We start from the raw sequence: 20,967 nt of genomic DNA on the forward strand, positions 1-20,967 counted from the left end.
CGCTGTGCGGTGAATAGTGTGTGACAATCAGTTAGGTACAATGAAACACGGCTAGTTACATAATGATCATAATGATCTGAAACACACGGATGTACAACATTCATCAATGTAGCTAACAATCGGGTGTTTCGCTATGCAAAGTCCTATGCCCAGGGTTATAGCCTACTGTAGCTCATGAAATGAGGTTCCATTCTTGCGGTTCTGTGGATAGTTTCGCTGGCGTTTCCGTCGTCGGGGAGCCAGGGCTGGTCTGGTTCAGTCTGGATGAGGGTTTCTTTCGGGAGACGCGTTGAGGTGGATCCGGTCGCACCTTTGTCTCTGGCTAGTAACAAGTTCGCGCTGCTCTGATCGCTGGCGCTGAAACTCAGCTCTTGCGTTATTGATCTCCGCTAGTAATTCGTCGCTAGCTTGGAGCATCTGCTTTCCGTGTCCCGTCTGCGTGGTGCGGCCTTCGGGACAGAGTGAGCGATACGTCCGTCTTTTTCGGACGCACGCAGAAAGAGAGTATGTCCGTCGTCTTCGGACATACGCAGCAAGAGAGAGAGCAAAGGAATGCACCCGTTTTTTACTAGCATCGCTGAAGGGGGCATTTCCTGCTTACTGTAGCTGTTTTTTGGTTGGGTGAGAGGTCATAAAACTGCAACATCACTTCCGTGAGATCGTGTTTCACATTAAATGCGATTTACGCATTATAGTCGGCAGGCCAAGACCCTTAAAAAAACTTTTGATGGCATTTTTTGTTAAAAGTTGGCAACCATGCCAGAAGTTATCAGCATGGATTAAGGTTTCAGAATAACCCGGTTGCCAACATGGAACTTGACCTTCAAGGTCAAATATTGAGGTCAAAAGGTCAATTGAGGTCAAATTTCAAGTTTTTTCTATTTTGTGATGTACTTTCATAAAATATAAACTTTTTAAAAATAAATATTGGATAATTAGTGCATGAAGGATAGAAATTTCAAATATATTGATTAATTTGATTTGGATATTTAGAGTTTATATGGCCATTACTCCTTTATGGTATGAATAATACAAAACGTTTTTATGTTTATCTGTTTGTTTGCAAGATAACTCAAAAAGTGCTGCACAGATTTGGATGAAATTTAGAGACAATGTGGGTATTGGGACAATGAACAGCTGATTAAATTTTGGTGTTGATCCGTAACACCATCTCAAATTTGTGGGTCAGCGAGCCATATTGCCTTGGCGGAGATCTGCGCTCCCTGAGTGCTTTTCTAGTTGTTGCTGTGTTACAAGTAGGCTGTCTCATGTTCCATCCCTGCAGTGTTAAGACATCCATCAGCATCACAACCACATGCAGGTATACAGGGCTGTCCATTCTTAAGGCAAGTGCAGGCATGTGTACGGCATTTGGTTCTACAACCACAAGTAACCAGTTCCAAGCAACTACTTGGAACAGGAGGTTTCCTAAGCCACACAACTACCAACTGTTGGTCTACAACCTTCCAACCTCCCGTCTCCTCAGGGGTTTCACTAACATCTACCTTGTCAGACTGCAGCCATACCTTTGCCTGATGATTTGCACGTGCGAGATGCAATGCCAATGCATCACTTGTTGGTGGTAACATTTCCATAGCTTTTTTGCCTTTTTGAAACAAGTCATGTCTAGCCCTGTCAATACCTGAAGATGTGCATGGTGCTTTGTACAGATGACACAAAAATTCCTCAACGTCACCTTGAGGCCCATCCCGACCAACACCATGTAACAGTTCTGGGTATTGCAAGTACACCGTCCAACATGACTTCTTCCCATGTCCAGCAAATGAGGAGACAGTATCGCAACCAGTTAGGGCATGGAAGCCGAGTACATTATCCACTACTACCTGAGGTAGACTGTCATTGATAAGATGTACTGGGTAGCACTCATGTTCCTTGGAAGTCCCACTCATCATCCACACCTTGCAGACTTGGTCCCTAGTGAAGTAAAGAAGCAGAAGGAGAACATCAGTATCACGGCACTTCACAATGATGTTCTCGTACCCAGCATTAATTGCTTCCAGCATATGTAGGATGATGCGTGTGTCAGCCTCCTCATGGTTTGCCTGTAAACCATGAATAATTCCACGTGTCGTGGAAAATCCACTGGGGGTGCTTCCACCAACAACAATCTCTTTGTTTGTCTCACTTGGTCTGGCGAGTCTGGCACTAAGGAACATTGCAAGGTCCTCCTTGTTCTCATCAAGTGCAATGAAGTTCTTCCAGACTTGGGGAAGTTGAAGATCATCCCGATCGATCACCTTACGAATCAGTCTCTTTTGACCAGCTCTTTTGCTCCTTGTAGCTGATTTGATAGACAGGAGTCTGTACTGGTCAAACACCACATCAATCCTGGACACTCTGCCACTGAACTCCATCATCACATTCTTTTGAAAGTAGTTGGCATAGTCACCAAATGTCTTGCATTTGGATGGGTTTCCCAGTGACTGAATCAATGCATGGCCATCTATGATAATGTATGTTTTTCCTGTGGTCTCTGGTGTTCCCTTGACTGTCTCTACACCAAGATCCTTGGTCAGCAGAGAGAGCAATGCAGACTTTTGGGTGCTGTTCATTTTTTGTTCAGTGTTTGCCAGACTAAGTGGCACAAATGATAATTCATGCTCCAATACTTTGGGGAGATTGACTGCACGCCCAGCTTGTGCCGCATTGAACAGTCTCTGCATCAGTTGTCTGTCTGCTTTGATTGTCTTGCTGGCCTTCTGCTTCTTATCCTGAACAGGAACTTCATATAGTGTTGCAAATGTCTTCGACCTCTGATGTTTCTGGCTAGCAAAGAAAGGAACTGTCTTCTCAACTAATCTCTCCTTTACATTCTGTTTCACGAGTTCCATCTCTTTTCTTTCTGCAGTCAGGAGATCTGTGGTTACTTCATCTGTGGCTATGTCGTTGGTTGTCAGTGACCTCAGCTTTGTAGTGTCTGTGGCTTCTGTTTTATATTCTGCAAACACCTTAAACCGCTGAAACTGGGCTTCAAGTTTTGCTACAGCATCCCAGTCCTGTTTCCGTTTAGATGGAAGGCCATCCTTCCTAGTTGAGAAGTTGTCCTCTTTGTCTTCATTGCATAGGCTGAATAGCTGCATCGTGTCCTCTGAAATCCGGGACCTCTCAGACCAGGTTGTGCAAAAACTGTCTCTCGCCGTGTCATTCTTGGTGATTCCAATTATCCCGTTGGATAATTTGCAGACCTTATTCACCCATTCTGTAGCCTGGTCTACTGGAACTTGGTTGAATCTTCCACTATGCCGTTTCACAACAAAATTCCCGGCCAAGAACTCTTTGTAAACGTCTGGTGCAGTCTTTGGGAGCCCCTTCATGTCAGCAAGGTAGACAGGACCCCACCGTGCATAATTGAGATGGTCGTAGATGGTCAGCCATGGTAGCATTGCTTCAAACGAAGCAAGATGAAGTAACCAGTCCCCATCACGATTGGCACGGATGAAGGACAAGAGTATCTCCACCAACTCAAAATATGATGTTGGCAACCACTGGATTATGTAACCTCAGAACCCAATAATAACAACTAGCATGATTGCCAACTTTTTAAAAAGATTAGCATGAAAATAGAGCCCCCCAAAGAGGCGAACCATAACATTTATTTATCGTTTTGTATCTTTTGACCTTCAAATTTGACCTTAAATTATACATTTGATTTTGGCAACCAGTGGATTCTGGAACCTCAGAGCACCCTCATGACATCTAGCATGGTTGCCAACTTTTTAAAAAGATTAGCATGAAAACAGAGCCCCCCAAAGAGAGGAACGATAACATTTATCTATTGTTTTTTAACTTTTGACCTTCAAATTTGACCTTAAATTCTAAATTTGATTTTGGCAACCACTGGATTCTGGAACCTCAGACCCAACCAATAACTTCTAGCATGGTTGCCAACTTTTTAAAAAGAATCCCATGAAAGTAGAGCCCCCCCAAAAAGACGAACCATGAATATTTTTTTTTTTGACCTTTTGACCTTCAAATTTGACCTTAGAATATAAATTTGATTTTGGCATTTTGGCAACCAGTGGATTCTGGAAACTCAGAGCCCACTGATAACTTCTAGCATGGTTGCCAACTTTTAACAAAGAATGCCATCAAAAGTGTTTTTTAAGCACATTTCCTGGTGTTGGCCTGCCGACTATGATATGCACTGCCAATTAAAATATTTTGTGTTCAACCTCCTAAAGGTGTAAGGCAATCAACAACATCATCCATTGTATTATTAGAGAGGTACAGAACCACACATCAGGACACATTAACATGAATGAAACAGCATAAAATCTGATGAGATCACTATGTTATGTGTATTTACTCATCAGTTGTTCTACAAACCCTTACATTATTCTACATTTTCATGTATCAACATGGAACCAATCCTGCTGTGCCATCGCAGGTGAAAGCTGCAAGCCTACCTGAGAAGATCCTCTATCCTTGACCTTTCACCTTAAATTGCATCTGACACAACAGATCATGACCGACACCTGTTGCTTGATGGCAGTGGATTTGGACCTGGTGACTAGTGCTAAGGTCCCTGTGCTCTCCCCATAAAATCTGCACCTGTCTTCTCTCTGGTAATCTGGACTCTCTCCCTTAGTGAACTTCTAACCACATACCCATCTACATCCACAGAATGGTTGATGCCCTAATCAATACCTCCATTACAAAAGGGAGGAAGGCAATGCGCAAACTCTGAGAATCACGTGCAGACAGTGAGATCAGCCATGACGGTGTAGCCAGTCGTTCACACAGGTGCGTTTTTCAATTTATGTGAGTTTTCCATTTCAAGGAATACAAACCTCTCTTTTCTTTAAAAATTGATGGTGGTCCTCACTCAACATCAACCGTGGAGGAAATTGAAAACTTCATTGACGGATACCATAGCAATCTGTGTGAGATGCCCAACCAGCCCAACAGAAGCCCAACCAGCGCACAAACGGCTCATCAAAGAATGGGAAACCCAAGAAACACTACTGGGAATCCTCCACTGACACCGAGGACTTAAACCCCCTGATACCAGAGGTTAGTGTGCTTCATTCTATTGATGCAAGACTCTGCGGTCTTGAATTTAATCACAAAGAAATCAAGGACTTAAAAAGAGATAATGAGTGCTTGAAAAACACTGTTGAAACCTTAACTTAGGAAATGGACAATATTGTTAAAGAAAATAACAAGGCAGAATGATAACTACTATTGATTTAACTACTATTGTTCTATCTGCCCAGTGCCGGCCAGAAGCAGATGGGCCCCCCCATGAGCCCGGTTCTGCTCAAGGTTTCTTCCTGATAGGGAGTTTTTCCTTGCGACTGTTGCCTTAGGCTTGCTCTCAGGGGGTCTCAGGCCTGAGAACAATGTAAAGCTGCTTTGTGACAACTTGTGTTGTAAAAAGCGCTATACAAATAAAAATGAATTGAATTGAATTGAATTGAAAATAAGACCATATTGGACATACAAACGCGCAGCATGCGTGATAATCTGATTTTCTCTGGGATCCCTGAAAATAAATCCAAAAACCCGATAAACAATTAAAGATTTCATGTGAACTGAACTAAAGCTTCCCCCTAATACTGTTCACAACTTTTCACCGGGCTCATCGCCTTGGAGTCACAGCAAAGAGAGGGCCTCGGCCCATCATTGCAAAGTTTGAACATTATCAACAAAAGGAGCTGGTGAAAGGCAGGAAAAAGGAACTCGCTATGGCCTCAACGATCAATTCCCTCGCAAAATAAACGAATGCCGCAAGAGGCTTTATCCCATTCTAAAAGTGCATCGAGCAGAAGGGAAAAGAGCCCCAATCACTGTGGATAAATTGAACATTGACAGCCAACTATTCCGTGATCTCAAGATTACTCTGTGGCTTTTCTAATGGAAAAGAACATTACATGTACAACTAATGTTTTTCAGTCTGATTCTGTGTCTGTATATAAACTGAATGTCCGTTTTCTTTGTTATATGTTAACATCACACATATTTGGAGTTTATGCTCAAGTGCCTGCTTCACCTCTCATCATTTCTTACTCCTACAGTAAAGCTCATGGATGCACTGTGCACTGTAGTATGGTGTTTCCATTGACATTTCTGCAATTAATGATGCATAATGATACTTATAAAATTATCTTTGATGTTATGGGTGATAGTGATTGTGAGTATGATGGCAATGACAATAATAACAACACTTCAAAATGTTAGTTCTAAACATGGTAATATTTATTATTCACTCTATTTCTTTTTTGTATTTATTGATTCTACTACCAATGATATAGAGTAAACCTATCCAATGTCTTCAACAAAGTATATAAGTTGGAATGTCAGGGGTGTTAACTTGGCAAAGAGAGTCAAAACACTCACTCCCCTTCAAAACCTTAAAGGAGACATCTGTCTATTGCAAGAAACACACCTCATTAATTCAGACTATGAAAAATTAAAAAATCAATGGGTTAACCAAGTATTTGCAGCATCTTATACCTCTAAGAAAAGAGGTGTGCCAATATTAATCAACAAAAACACACCTTACACTAACAATTCAGTCACAGCAGTGTCAATACTGAAGCTTCATAACCGGTTTGTTTTTGTTTTCCCGGCCATGTGCTTTTGTTTTCTGTGCTCTCGTTTGCCTGCCCTGCCCCTTGTTTCTCCGCCTGTGGCTTGATTGCTCATCTGTTTCATCTGCCCGCTTGTTCACCTGTGTCTGGTTTGCTTGTTAGCGTGTGCATTCAGACCCCGTCTGTTTCCAAGCTTGTTGCCAGTCCGTCCCAGTTATTCTGTGTCGCAAACAGCAATCTCCTGAGTTATCATTCTGCCTGCCTGTTTTTTGATCTTGCCTGTTTCCCAACCACGACTTTGGATCTGATTCTGTACCGTGCCTGCCAGTTTTGTTTACCCTGCCTGTGTCTCGACCTCGCTTTTCGGATCCAACTTTGTACCGTTTGCTCTGCCTGCCTGGGTTTTTGACATCGCCTGTTTGACCCCGTTTTTTGGACTACCCCGGTGGACTGAAATAAATACCTGTGCATCCTCTGCCTCTGTCTGTCTGAGTCCCTGCCTGAGCCCTGACAAGCAGACCGTGAAGGACGTTACATAATAATAAATGGTTCCATCGGAGATGTCAAGTTAACAATAGCAAACATATTTGCACCCAATGAGGACAACCTCACATTTTTCCACAGTTTTTTCTCTCAGCTTATGAACTTCTCTGATACAACTATCATCCTTGGAGGTGATTTCAATACAGGAACAGGAACTTGAACCTCGACCGTTCAAACACTACACTACAAAATTCTACAAAATTCTCCAGACCAATGAAATCCACAGAAACATTACAACAATACATAAATGACTTTGGTCTCAGTGATAACTGGCGACTACATAACCCCACTAGCAGAAAATATACTTATTAGTGTGGTGGATATCCCCCTGGTCTGGGCCAAATGGACCGAGGGTCTTCCTCCACATTTTGATGCCTTCCGGAAAATAATAAGTCCTCACAGAGTCTGATGTAATCATGGTTGTTTGGTTTATTGCATATGGTGATCAATCACATACAGTAAACCGGGTTGGTCCGCGGAGCAACAGGTGTATATGCGGTGTGTATACATTCACAAACACTCCCCAATCACTCCGCCCTCCCCTCAGCCTACATCCATCCTTTATGCCTTTTCTCACTCCTCCTATCTCAGACCCCAACTTCCAACTCCTCCCAGGCTCCTCCTTCAAGATCACCCCATCTTCCATTTGATACACCATCGCCACCACCCTCGCTCCAGACGCTCTCGCTTGCTACCTGCTGCTCCTCACCTGTTTCGTGCTCCGCACTTCCTGTTGCTCGTTCCCCGAACGCCAGACGCAAGACGCCGATCGGTTAGGACCCAGCCAGGACCCAAACCCGGAGTACTCGCCGATTTCGACACCCTCGCAAAAACTACAGACGTAAGTAGCCACTAGTTACGTACGATGGCTTCTCGCAGCTCTGTTTCTCCAATCCTTAGCTCTCCTTCCCCTCGCTGTCTCCCCTGCTCTGTGTGCAACATGTTTAGTTATTCCTTCTCCGCCATTACTACCAACTTCACCTGTGTTAAATGCGAGCTTAACGCTAGGTTGACGGAGAAGGTAGCAGAATTAGAAGCACGCATCCGCACCTTATACGAGATTAAAGCAAGTGAAAAGTTTATCGAATCCTTTTCAGTACCGGATGCGTCAATTAGCCTTTCCCCTAGTTTAACCCCGGCAGAGCCTTTGCAGCAAGGCGAGTGGGTTACGGTTCGGGAAAATAGACGCAAGCGCAAGCCCCCGGTGCACCACCAACCCGCGGTTCACGTTTCCAACAGGTTCTCCCCCCTCAGTAACACACCTGCTGAGAAACCTGTTAAAAGAGCCCTGATTATTGGCAATCCTATTCTTAGAAACGTGAATGTAGAGACACCAACGACCATAGTCAATTGCATTCCTGGAGCCAGAGTTTCCGACATTGAAGCCAATTTGAAAGTGCTGGCTAAAGCTAAAGGTAAAAGTAAAGCGAAATATTCAAAAATTGTTATTCACGTCGGCGCTAACGATGTTCGCATGAGGCAATCGGAAGTAACAAAGTTAACTATTAAATCGGTGTGCAGGATTGCTAAACAAATGTCGGATTCAGTAATTTTCTCTGGCCCCATCCCCATGCGGCGCGGTGACGAGATCTATAGCAGATTAATGTCACTTAATCGTTGGTTGTCTGAATGGTGCCCCTCTAACAACGGGGGTTTTATAGATAATTGGCACAAGTTTTGGGGGAGGCCTGGTCTTTTAAAACGAGATGGCATCCACCCCTCGAGGGAGGGTGCAGCTATCATCTCTAGAAACATGGATCATAGTCTGAATTCCTCTAAACCTTGACTTATCAGGGCCAAGGCCAGGCAGCAGACTTTCTGTCCTATACAGATGTCTGCTTTTTCCCTGGAACCACCGCTTAAAAATCCCATAGAGACAGTGTCTGTTCCACGACCCTCCGTCCCAAACTTCTTAAAAACATCCAGTAGGGGCATTTGTGCTGATAATTTGATAAAAATTAAGTCTGACAAACCTGAAAGTACTACCTGTAGACAAATGGTCCTTAAGATTGGGTTAATAAATATCAGATCGCTACAACCTAAAGCTTTATTAATAAACTGATTACTGATCACCAGTTATCTTATGCCTGACTGAAACATGGCTTAAACCTAATGACTTTGTTGCTCTCAACGAATCAACTCCTCCCAGTTATTGTAATCACCAGGTCCCTCGACCTACTGGTAGAGGTGGCGGCGTTGCTGCTGTACACAGCTCCAAACTCTGTGCCACCCTTAAACCTGGCTATAACTTCCATTCATTTGAACTATTAGTACTTAGCTTTGCACATCCTGACAAGACTGCATTTCAGCTATTTACCCTTGTTATAGTTTACAGGCCACCTGGCCCTTACAGTGTTTTCTTATCGGAATTTGCCAATTTTCTATCTGACCTGGTTGTCAATATAGAAAAAGCTGTAATAGTAGGCGACTTTAATGTCCATATGGATAATGAACATGACCCGTTCAGAACAGCATTTTTGTCCATCATCGAATCCATTGGACTCTATCAAGCTGTGGACAAACCCACACATTACCGCAACCATACTCTTGATTTGGTCCTCACATATGGAGCAGACATTAACCAGGTGGAAATTATGCCACACAATCCTGTGTTATCCGACCACTATCTCATCTCTTTCAATTTACTACTAACGTGCTTCACATACTCGGAGCCTAGATTTTCTTCCAGGCGCACGCTTTGCTCTCTTACAGCAAATGCCTTTATCGACGAGCTCCCTACATCATACTACCTGCGAAACGAAATCTCCTCTAGTTTATGTTCAAGGCCTAGCTCAACTGAAATTAATCTATTCGCGGACAGTATCGACTCTACTTTGCATAAAACTCTGGATGCCGTTGCTCCCCTCAAAAGGAAGAAAATCACAGACAAGAAGCTAGCACCTTGGTATAACGACCATACTCGTGCTCTCAAACAAGCTACGTGAAAACTCGAAAGAAAATGGCGCTCCACCAAATTACAGGTTTTTCTCCTGGCGTGGAAGGAAAGTCTCCTAACTTACAAGCATGCCCTTACAGCTACCAGATCCAAATATTTCTCTACCGTTATTGAGAGAAACAAGGACAATCCTAGGTACCTGTTGAGCACTATCGCCAGATTAACCAAGAGTCCTGCATCAGTTAACCCTACCATATCAGCAATTTATAGTAGCAATGACTTCATGAACTTCTTTGATAGTAAAATCTTAAAGATAAGAGACACAATACAAAAATTCTCATCAACTTCTGCCTCCTGCCTGGCCAGTCCCGTTCCAGATTATGTAGGCATGTCTATTAGGCCCACCTCGTGCTTTGACTCTTTTATACCCATTGAATTTAGCGACTTTTCTTCTCTTATCAATTCATCTAATAAATGTACCAGCCAACTTGACCCCATACCAACTGGCTTCCTAAAACAGCTACTGCCTGCAATTGGCACGCCGCTATTAAATCTTACCAACGCCTCTCTTATGTCTGGACACGTACCTCAGCCCTTCAAAGTAGCAGTTATCAAGCCTATTCTGAAAAAGCCTAATCTTCATCCCAATGACCTGTCAAACTATAGGCCTATCTCGAACCTTCCATTCCTCTCAAAAATTCTGGAAAAAGCAGTATCAAAGCAACTCTGTGCCTTTTTACACTCTAACAACATTTTGGAAGTTTTCCAGTCTGGATTTAGGCCTCACCACAGTACGGAAACCGCTCTCCTGAAAGTGCTCAACGACCTTCTACTCTCCTGTGACAATGGCTGTATCTCACTTCTTGTGCTGCTAGACCTAAGTGCAGCCTTTGATACCATCGATCATTGTATCCTCCTCAACCGCCTCGAAAACCTGGTTGGCATAAGTGGACAGGCCCTATCTTGGTTTAGGTCTTATCTATCAGAACGATATCAGTTTGTCTCCATCAACAACGAATCCTCCGCTCGTTCCAGAGTCAGATATGGTATACCTCAAGGATCTGTGCTTGGACCTCTGCTCTTCTCATTATACATGTTGCCTCTTGGCGATATCATCCGTAAACATGACATTAATTTCCACTGTTACGCGGATGACACCCAGTTATACATATCAGTCAAACCCGATGTCCCTCTGAATATTTCAAACATGGAGGCCTGCCTAACAGATGTAAAGAATTGGATGGCCCGAAACTTTCTCCTCCTTAACCCGAACAAAACCGAAATATTAGTCATAGGCCAAAATTCAATCAGGAGCAAACTCACTCATTTTACACTGGACCTTGATGGTGTCTCCCTTGCCCCGAGTGCAACCATCAAAGACCTTGGTGTTGTTATTGATCCCGAGCTCTCCTTTGAAACTCACATAACTAACACCTCTAGGACTGCCTTCTTCCATCTGAGAAATATTGCTAAAATCAGGAAAATCGTATCAATTAACGATGCTGAAAAACTAATTTGTAACATCCAGATTAGACTACTGTAATGCCCTCTTGTCAGGATGTGCAAACATCTCATTAAACCCCTTCAGCTGGTACAAAATGCAGCCGCTCGAATCTTAACTAAAGCTAAACGCTTTGAGCACATCACCCCAGTTCTGGCTTCTCTCCATTGGCTACCTATTAAATACCAGATCGTTTTTAAAATACTCTTACTCACATTTAAGGCTTTAAATGGGCTTGCCCCCCCTATCTTAAGGACCTTCTTCATCCATATCTTCCGCAGAGAGCCCTTCGCTCCCAAAATGCCGGGCTTCTCACCATTCCAAGAGTGGGCAAAACTACTGTAGGTGGTAGAGCCTTTTCCTATCAAGCCCCTCTTCTGTGGAACAGCTTACCCTCTGAGATTCGGGGAACAGACTCTCTCTCCACCTTTAAGTCTAGGCTCAAAACATATCTATATAGTAAATCCTTCAGCTGAGGGACATGGCCTGGTGCTGGCGTGGATCATAGAGTCTCTGGTGGACTAAGTGGTCATTGCTTTCATGGACCCTGTGCTGTGATCTGGTGTTGACTGTCTTAGGGTCGCCCTCATGACTATGCCAGTCCCTCACCTCCCGTCCCCTAGGTATGCTGCCATAATGTTAGCCTGCCGGGGTCTTTCCTTGTTGCACACCTTTTTCTCTGCCCCTCCTCTCCTGCCTCTCTGTTCTACATCCCTGCCATTCTTATCATCCACTAACCACTGTTTTCTGTTTGCTTCCTATCCCTGCTCCAGGCTCCTGTCCGGAGCTGTAGCCCAAGCATCTCATCCCGTTTTCCAGTCCTGCTACCTTGCTGCCCTGCCCATCAAAACCCACTGCGTTCCAAGAACCGGACATCCTAAGAGACATTCTTATAATCACTCTACTGTTAACTACTATTGTCTGTCAATCGTAAATGTCTTAAAGTACATTGCATAATTTGTCTCTAACTCTATCTGCCCAGTGCCGGCCAGAAGCAGATGGGCCCCCCCATGAGCCCGGTTCTGCTCAAGGTTTCTTCCTGATAGGGAGTTTTTCCTTGCCACTGTTGCCTTAGGCTTGCTCTCAGGGGGTCTCAGGCCTGGGAACAATGTAAAGCTGCTTTGTGACAACTTGTGTTGTAAAAAGCGCTATACAAATAAAAATGAATTGAATTGAATTATTTAATTTTTAAACTGTTACATTTACCCTGCCTAGAAAATCCCATAAACACCATAGTCATCAATTGTATATTATTCTTAAACATAACACTTCTGAAATTTCCCATTAATTCCACTCCACACCTATATGATTTTTAAACATAATTAAATAATACAGAGTTCATTTTATTTTTAAGCATATATGCCTGGAACCATTATTTCCAGGCCCACGTTTAAATAATAAAAAGGGTCAAATAACTCAGTTAGCAGACAGCGGTGCTGCAGACTGTGAGAGGGCACACAGATACTGTATCTATGTGCCATAAGCTACAAGGTTAGGCTTTAAAGCAAAGGGTTAATGTAAGAACTAGGCCCCGTCTGGACATGGCCCAGAAGATGGGCCACAGGAACAAGACAAAGAAGAATTAAACCCCACCAAGGGGGGTCGTTGGCTCAGCACTACTATGATGGCCAACTATGACAAATTGCAGTAAATCCACATACAGTTTGCTAGCATTTGCCAGTAGATGTCAGCTAGGCCAAAGCAGGCAATCAGCTCTTATTTTCTAGTTGTATGACTCCTAAAAGAAAATATAAAACTAAAATGGGATGCATATGTTAAAAGGAGGCAAAAACATGCTGACACGCTGTAGGGGCATGTCAGGGGGAGAAGATACAATAAATGAAGGTGGCATGACTATGAGTCAGAGAAAAAGGATACAATAAGCGTAAACCGTAAACCAATAGGAGAAGCAAAGGGAGAAAAGATACAATAAGCGTAGACTACGAACCAATAGGAGAAGTGAAGGGAGAGAAGATACAATAAGCGTAGACCATGAACCAATAGGAGAAGTTGGCATGACTATGGAACAGCAACATATTGCATGAAGGTTCTGGGGTGACTTCCAGGGAGGGCCAATGCTGAAGGCAGTGTTCCTTCTCCAAGGTCACCCACTGTCCTGTAATAGCCCCCAAGATTACCCCCCTAGCAGTGTCTTACAATGGCCTGCATGCAATGATTATGACCTAGGGTAACCCCCAGCATTATTTAGGCATAGAATCACATCAAATTACTTTTCAGTAGTAGTGCTTAATGCATACAATATTTTCCACTATACAAAGTATAATAGAATACGTATTATTTAAGGCTAACATATTAGATTGTCTGGTTTCCTTATATACTTCCAGACCTCCACATGTACAGTAAAGATAAAGTAAATAGCTAATGTAATATATCAATAACTTTAGTTAATATGTCAATAGCTGTGGTTAAAATCAAAAGCTAACATCTGTTGGCAATGCTTATGATGTGTGCTGTCAATAACTTATTTCCACCATGTAACAAGCTTAATTGTACCACGTCAAGCTCTGCTTTTTCCTGGGGGGGTGGGGGGTGAAAGTGGCAATACTCATAATTTACATATGGAGTATACACTTTATCAAAAATTTTCCACCACATTAGTCTCCACACCACAATTTACTATCCCGGATTGATTACTTCTTAATAAGCAATTCTATTATATCTAAGACAGAAAATGCAAAGATTCACCCAATTATTATTTCCGACCACGCCCCAATCAGCTTCAATCTCATAAACAAAATCACTATAAAACCACATACTACATGGCACTTTAACACAACAATACTGACAGACTCAGAATTCAATAAATACCTGATCCAAGAGTGAACATCCTTCATTGAACTGAATGACTCCCCAACAACCTCATCTACATTGTTATAGGAAACAGCTAAGGCAGTATTAAGAGGAAAAATCATCTCATATTCTACCCACAGAAAAAAGAAAGAACAAGACTTGGAAAAAAAGCTTGAGCAGAGAGGTGGTAAGCTTACTCTGCTAGTAGCCGATAATCCATCAGATGACCTTCGTAAAGAACTCATTGAAGCCAAATATGAACTTGATACCATCATAAATAAGAAAACCCAATTCTTTATACAGAGACTCAGGCATAACCATTTTGAATAAAATGAAAAATCTGGGCAGTATCTGGCAAATCAACTAAAAAGACAACAAGATAAAACGATCATACCAGTCATTAAATCTGAAGGGAATACCATGTCAGCTCCAAATGATACCTCAGCAACTTTCCAGTCCTTTTATAATAACCGTTACAAATCCAACTGTACATGTGATCCGTCTGCAATTCAAACCTTTTTGACAATATCAAACTCCCCAGGCTAAATAAAAATCAAGTAATAAATCTAGATCAACCACGACTTTAAAAAAGCACTGTTTTCAATGTCAAATAATAAAGCACCTGAAGCCGATGGTTTCCCAGCAGAATTTTATAAACATTTCTGGCCAGCAATATCACCATTGTTTATTAAAATGGCCACTGAAATTAGAAATTCCTCGGTCATTCAACCCCATATGAACACAGTACTTATATCACTCCTCCTTAAACCTAATAAAGACCCAACTCTCTGCTCAAGCTATCGCCCATTATCTGTCATTAACACAGATATTAAAATCATCAGTAAGGCACTAGCCATGAGATTATAAACAGTCATACCTTCTATAATACACCCCAATCAAACCTTCATTAAAGGCAGGCATTCATCAAGTAACATGCGCCGCCTTTTCAATCTAATCAGTATAGCCAAAAACAAAAAAACCAATACAATTATCTTGTCATTAGACAAAAAAGCATTTGACCGTGTTAACTGGACATTTTTATTCCCCACATTAGAAAGATTCGGTTTTGGGGAGTCATTTATCCAATGGATCAAGATTTTGTACAACTCATCCACAGCATCAGTAATCACAAATAGTATAATTTCACAACGTTTTACACTTCACAGGGGTACAAGACAAGGATGTCCACTCTCACCCCTACTATTTGCCCTGTTTATTGAACCCCTAGCAGCTGCCAAGATCATTGGTATCATCACCCTGAACACAACCCATAAGGTCAGTCTATGTGCAGACCTATTACTATATACACAAAATCCTCTAACATCACTTCCAGCTATTTTCAATCTGATTGGGACATTTTCCACCATCTCAGAATGTTCAATCAACTGGTCAAAATCCATTTTTCTCCCAGTCAACCAGGACCAGTGGAATGCTGTGTCCCCCAATCTTAATATCTCTACAGGTAACATTCGATATATCGACATTGATATTTCCTCCAACCTTTCAGAGTTGTTTGAACTGAACTTCATGCCAATTCTTAAAACCACTGGGAATCATTTAAACCGATGGAATAACTTACCACTCTCACTTTCTGGCCGCATAGCTGCAGTGAAAATGTCAATCCTACCAAGAATCAACTATCCTTTTTCAATGACTCCCGTCTTTCCAACAACCAATTGGTTTTCTACTCTAAACTCAATAATCACAAAATTTTACTGGAAAAATAAACAACCAAAAATTAAACTCTCAGTACTTCAGAAAAGCTTAAATGGCTTAAATGCCCCAACTTTTTTCATTACTTCTTAGCTAATCAGTTACAGTACATAATGATATGGATATATTCAGACATGCAACAAGACCCCTGGCTTGAAATAGAACAGTCAATATGTGAACATCTCAGCATTAGTTATGACCTACCATTCTTGTCCCAATCAATCAAAAAACATAATTGCTATAAGACCATCACCATTTCAACAACTCTGGAAGCTTGGTGGAAAATCAATAAGATCACCAACCACCCACTTAATCCCTGCAAACTCACACCAATTTGGAACAACCCAGATTTCTTAATCAATAAGACCCCCTTCATATTTAACTCATGGAAAAGTAAAGGAATCACCCACGTACACCACCTATTTGAAAATGATTAATAGAAAACATAGCATCCATTTCAACATCTAAGAAACCTTTATCTAAACTATGTTACGTGCGGCGCACTGGGCGTGTGGAGTCTGGGTCGCCTGCGTCTCGGTCCCCCCTACTCTTCCGCTCTCTCTCCTGACGCAGGTATCCCGAGACGCTGCGCCCCGCCTCCTTGTTCTGGATCGGCCAACCAGAAACAGGGGGGCCCCGATTTAAAGATGCTGGATTCTTGGGGTGCTGTCTCACAGTTTTTTGATCCGTCGTGTTCATCATTTTTGCTAACAAACTTGCCTGTACCGTGTTTTTGATATTGCATCGTTTATTGACTTCGATTTTGGATCTTGTAAATGGTAAATGGACTGCATTTATATAGCGCTTTTCTACTCATTTTGAGTACTCAAAGCACTTTACAGTTATATGCCTCACATCTACCTACCAGTGGCAGAGGCTGCTATATACAGGCTTACCAACTAGCCACTGGGAGCTGTTGGGGGTTCAGTGTCTTGCTCAAGGACACTTCAACACTCTGCCAGGATGAGCCAGATTCAAACCAGGGACCTTCCAATCCCCAATCAACTGCTCTACCTCCTGAGCCACTGTCGCCCCCGAACGTTGTCTCGGTTTTGGTTGCATTCGATTGTCGTGGGAGGAGGACAGGTAAACTGGGGGATCCCCGTGTGAGGGTTCGCTGTGTTAGGGTTAGGTTAGAGGCGGGTGCCGCTCCTGTGTATTTTTTGGTTAAGTTAGTTAGAGTAGGTAGGTTTTTGTTTGGCCCTGCCACCCCTTTTGTTTTTGTATTCAATTGGATTTGTATAGGTATGTAGGGTTGGTTTTTGTTTTGTTTTGTTCTTTTCTTTGGCACCGTCTGTTGTCCCCCCCCCCCCCTTTTCCTGTGAATGTTTGTCATTGTAGATCGTCTTGTAAATACTGTAAATATATCGTGCTCCCCTACATTGCTTCCACGTCTGTGCTTTCTTTGCCCCCCTGCACTGTCCAAGCCAGCAGGGGCTGGTTGTTTCCTTTTGTGTTGCTTCCCATACGTACCCCTGGACGCCATTACCCATCTGGGACATAACAACTATATAAACTCATATCATCACCAAAAGAAAAAACACTATCCATCCCAATTACAGACTAGGAAAAAGATTTAACAATCAAGACTGATCTCAGTGTCTGGAAACAAATATGTAGCAACATCTACTCCATGTCTAACAACTCTCGACTACAGCCAGTCCAGTATAAGATAATGCACAGAACACACATCACCAATCGCAGAAAGCACCTCATGGGCTTTGCCGATACAGATATCTGCCCACAATGCACCTTCAACATTGTTATTGTTATTATCACTCTTTTTGGCAATGCACAGCAACCCAAAATTTCTGGCAAACTGTAACAGTTGAACTCTCCAAATTTCTAGGCCACAGCATTCCACTATCCCCATCTCTTTGCCTTGTAGGAGATCTCACACCCATCAGTCATCTTCACAAATATCACAAAACCATACTTATCACATTGACCATAGCCAAAAAAACAATACTGCTTAACTGGAAATACAGGCACAAACTCTCAATGTCACAATGGCTCAATCTGTTAATAGACTATATATCAATGAAATGAATCTCAGCTAAAAACAATAAACAATCCAAACAATTCAGTGATACCTGGGAACCCATCCTCGTAAGCCTCAACTAGCAGACAGATTGACCCCCCGGCATTCCTTTCTTTCCTTCCTTCCTTATTTATTTACTTTTTTTTTGGTTATCCATTTCCACTATTCATCAGCTGTCATTATTATTATTATTATTATTATTATTATTATTATTATTATTTCTGTTATTAGTATTGTTGTTACGGTTATCACTTATTATTCACAATCACTACTATTATTATTATTATTATTATTGATGTTGATGATAATGATGATGATGATTATTATTACTCTTACTGTTGTCATTATTATTACTGTTGTTATTACTGTCATCATGTATTGTTATTTACCATAATAATAATAATGATAATAATAATAATAATGATAACAACAATAATAATAATAATAATTATTATTATTATTATTATTATTATTATTATTACTGTTGTTATCGTCATTATTATCATTTATCATTATTATCATTACTATTATGATGGCTGAAGATTATCAGACCCAGTGATGTTTTGTGTTGTATGTTATGTTTGTTATGTTTGTATGTTTATCTATCAATAATTTTGTGTTATATATGTTTGTCTATCAATAAAAAAAAATACATCCACAGAATGATATGATATGTCTGAGCCTTGGGCCCCATATGAACAATGTGCAATAAATGACTTGTGCGGGTATAGTTTTTGAATCTTTACTCAGGAAATGCTGTCAGAACAACACTCACGGTTCCATAACTAGCGTTTATGCATTTGCGTAGCGTTACATGCCCTACTGCATGGGAACTTATGGGAACTCGAGTCTTTCATAACACGCACATAACAACACAATAACCACCCCACTAACCGAAGCACAGGAATTATGAGTGAGACTGGTCCCCTTGAAAACAAAAAGCCCTAAATTTTGATAAATTTAGTGAATGGAAATAATCTGATACCCTTTGATGCCCACAGAGTATTTCACAAAGTAAAATAAAACAGCCTCTTTTGGCAAAAAAAAGATCCACACAAATTAAAAGCAAACTCATCATTTGGAATTTAGTCCAGTTACCACACGTCAAAATGATTGTAAAATTGTTCTTGTTATTTTCATCAAAATGTGTTGAACTGTGTTCACACTTTACTTTCAATCACTCTAACTGTGAAAATAATTATGGTTCTCTCTGTTCTTGCACTCCTTGACCTTGCACAAGGCCTGCCTATGAGACTGATGACCATGAAATTTTACAGAATAGACTTGACAACCTTGTTGTTCCTTGTCTTTGTCTTCAGACAGAGATAATAAGTAAAGTTTAACTCTGATAAACTGAACTTTAATAGATTTAACAGTCTTTGAATAGCATGGAGAGATCTGATGGCAAATTATGGGTATGTTTTACCAGGATTAGGCAGATGGCCTGTGGTCAAGAGCTGCTGACAGAGCCCTCCCTGGGAAATTCATGAAGATAGGGCTGACTGGAAATCATGCTGCAGCTTCCTGGTATCCCATTCTCTGATTGACAGGGGCCAGTGGTGCCTGTCTCTCAAATCATCTTCTAAGTCTCTCTGTCAACACACATGCCTGCGGTTGCAGCTGTCTCTGTCCTTCAAAACTGGAAATGCCAGCATAATTGGGTTTTGAATGTATGGCATGGCATTTCAGACACCCATATTATATCACTTTCTTGCAAATGGTATGGAAATTAGTTATCAGTTAAATAATATATATTTCCATTGTTTTCTTTGCTTTTTTTCCTTTTTTATCATATACTCTCCCCCAGCTAATCTGCTGCAGACTTGTTTGTTGCAGGGGCCATGCCAAGAGGTCTGTGCCCTGATAAAGTTACTGGAGCTCTCTTTTTACACCTTTGTCCCCCTGGCTGTTAGTCAGATGCCATGCATGACAGATGCAGTGACCTGGAGCTGAGGTCACAGAGTCAGGAATAAGACTACACTCTGGCCATACACAACTGTGGATGTCTCTTAAATATAATCAGCATTAAAGTAACCTGTCATTCACTATTTATATGATGTAACGTTTACACATTGCTCTGCATTACTAATGTCTCTTGTATCTATACTGTTGCTCATGTGAGGCAAAATTACATCACTTGCTTTGTAAGCTACGCTGAATAAGAATGTCTGCCAAAATAATGTAAAATGAATTATTAATAATTCAATTATTAATAATACCAATAATACCAAATACCAATAATAATACCAAACAATTAATAAAACCAACCAATGCTGGGCCGTGACTAAATCAATAAAATCACAAAAGAACCAATGCATCCCATATATCTAGAGAATAACACTTCTGGGCCATTGATATGTTGGAGGTTGTAATGTTAGCATATGACCCTGAAGCTGGGGGGCATTCTAGTGTCAGATCAAACAGTGCAGCAAACAGGGAGGGACACTGCTGAGAAAGATGGAAAATTTGTGAAAGCTCCAGGAAAAGAACAATGGGCCACAGACTGGGTTGTAATCACCACTGTCACAGGCACAGTTACAGATAAGCAAGTCTTGATGCTGGGATTAAAATTGTGAGGGCATTCATGCCAGAAATATCAGATTTGCCCCATATCAGATTTGTCTGCTAAATAAATCACAAGCCTTTGCAATATCAAGTTTCTCAGATACTGCTTACCCAGGTCTCCCTGGCAGATGTCAGTCCTGTTGGCTCCTCCTAAAATGAACTGGGGGCTTTCACAGATCTCCTATAGGAGAAACAGACATGGTTAAGAAAGAAATCCAAAATAATATTTTTAATCATTGTTTCTACTAGTCGAATTGCCAATCACATGATCATTGATGGTGAGGCCTTGGATTTCAGCAAAGAACTATCTTAGAGATTTGCATACATTTCAGGAAATTATGCA

General features: G+C 41.5%; 1 protein-coding gene across 2 annotated transcripts in view; it reads right to left on the reverse strand.

The window, feature by feature from the left end:
* Positions 1-20,967, reverse strand: part of LOC118791806 (calpain-3-like) — a 125,509-nt gene that overhangs the window by 73,675 nt on the left and 30,867 nt on the right. For both annotated transcript variants that reach the window (XM_036549262.1, XM_036549263.1), the window contains one exon: positions 20,736-20,805. In XM_036549262.1, coding sequence (XP_036405155.1) covers positions 20,736-20,805 — 70 coding nt within the window. The remainder of the gene's footprint in view (positions 1-20,735; positions 20,806-20,967) is intronic.

This window comes from Megalops cyprinoides, chromosome 17, assembly GCF_013368585.1.
Source record: "Megalops cyprinoides isolate fMegCyp1 chromosome 17, fMegCyp1.pri, whole genome shotgun sequence".
In the NCBI taxonomy this organism is placed as follows: domain Eukaryota; kingdom Metazoa; phylum Chordata; class Actinopteri; order Elopiformes; family Megalopidae; genus Megalops; species Megalops cyprinoides.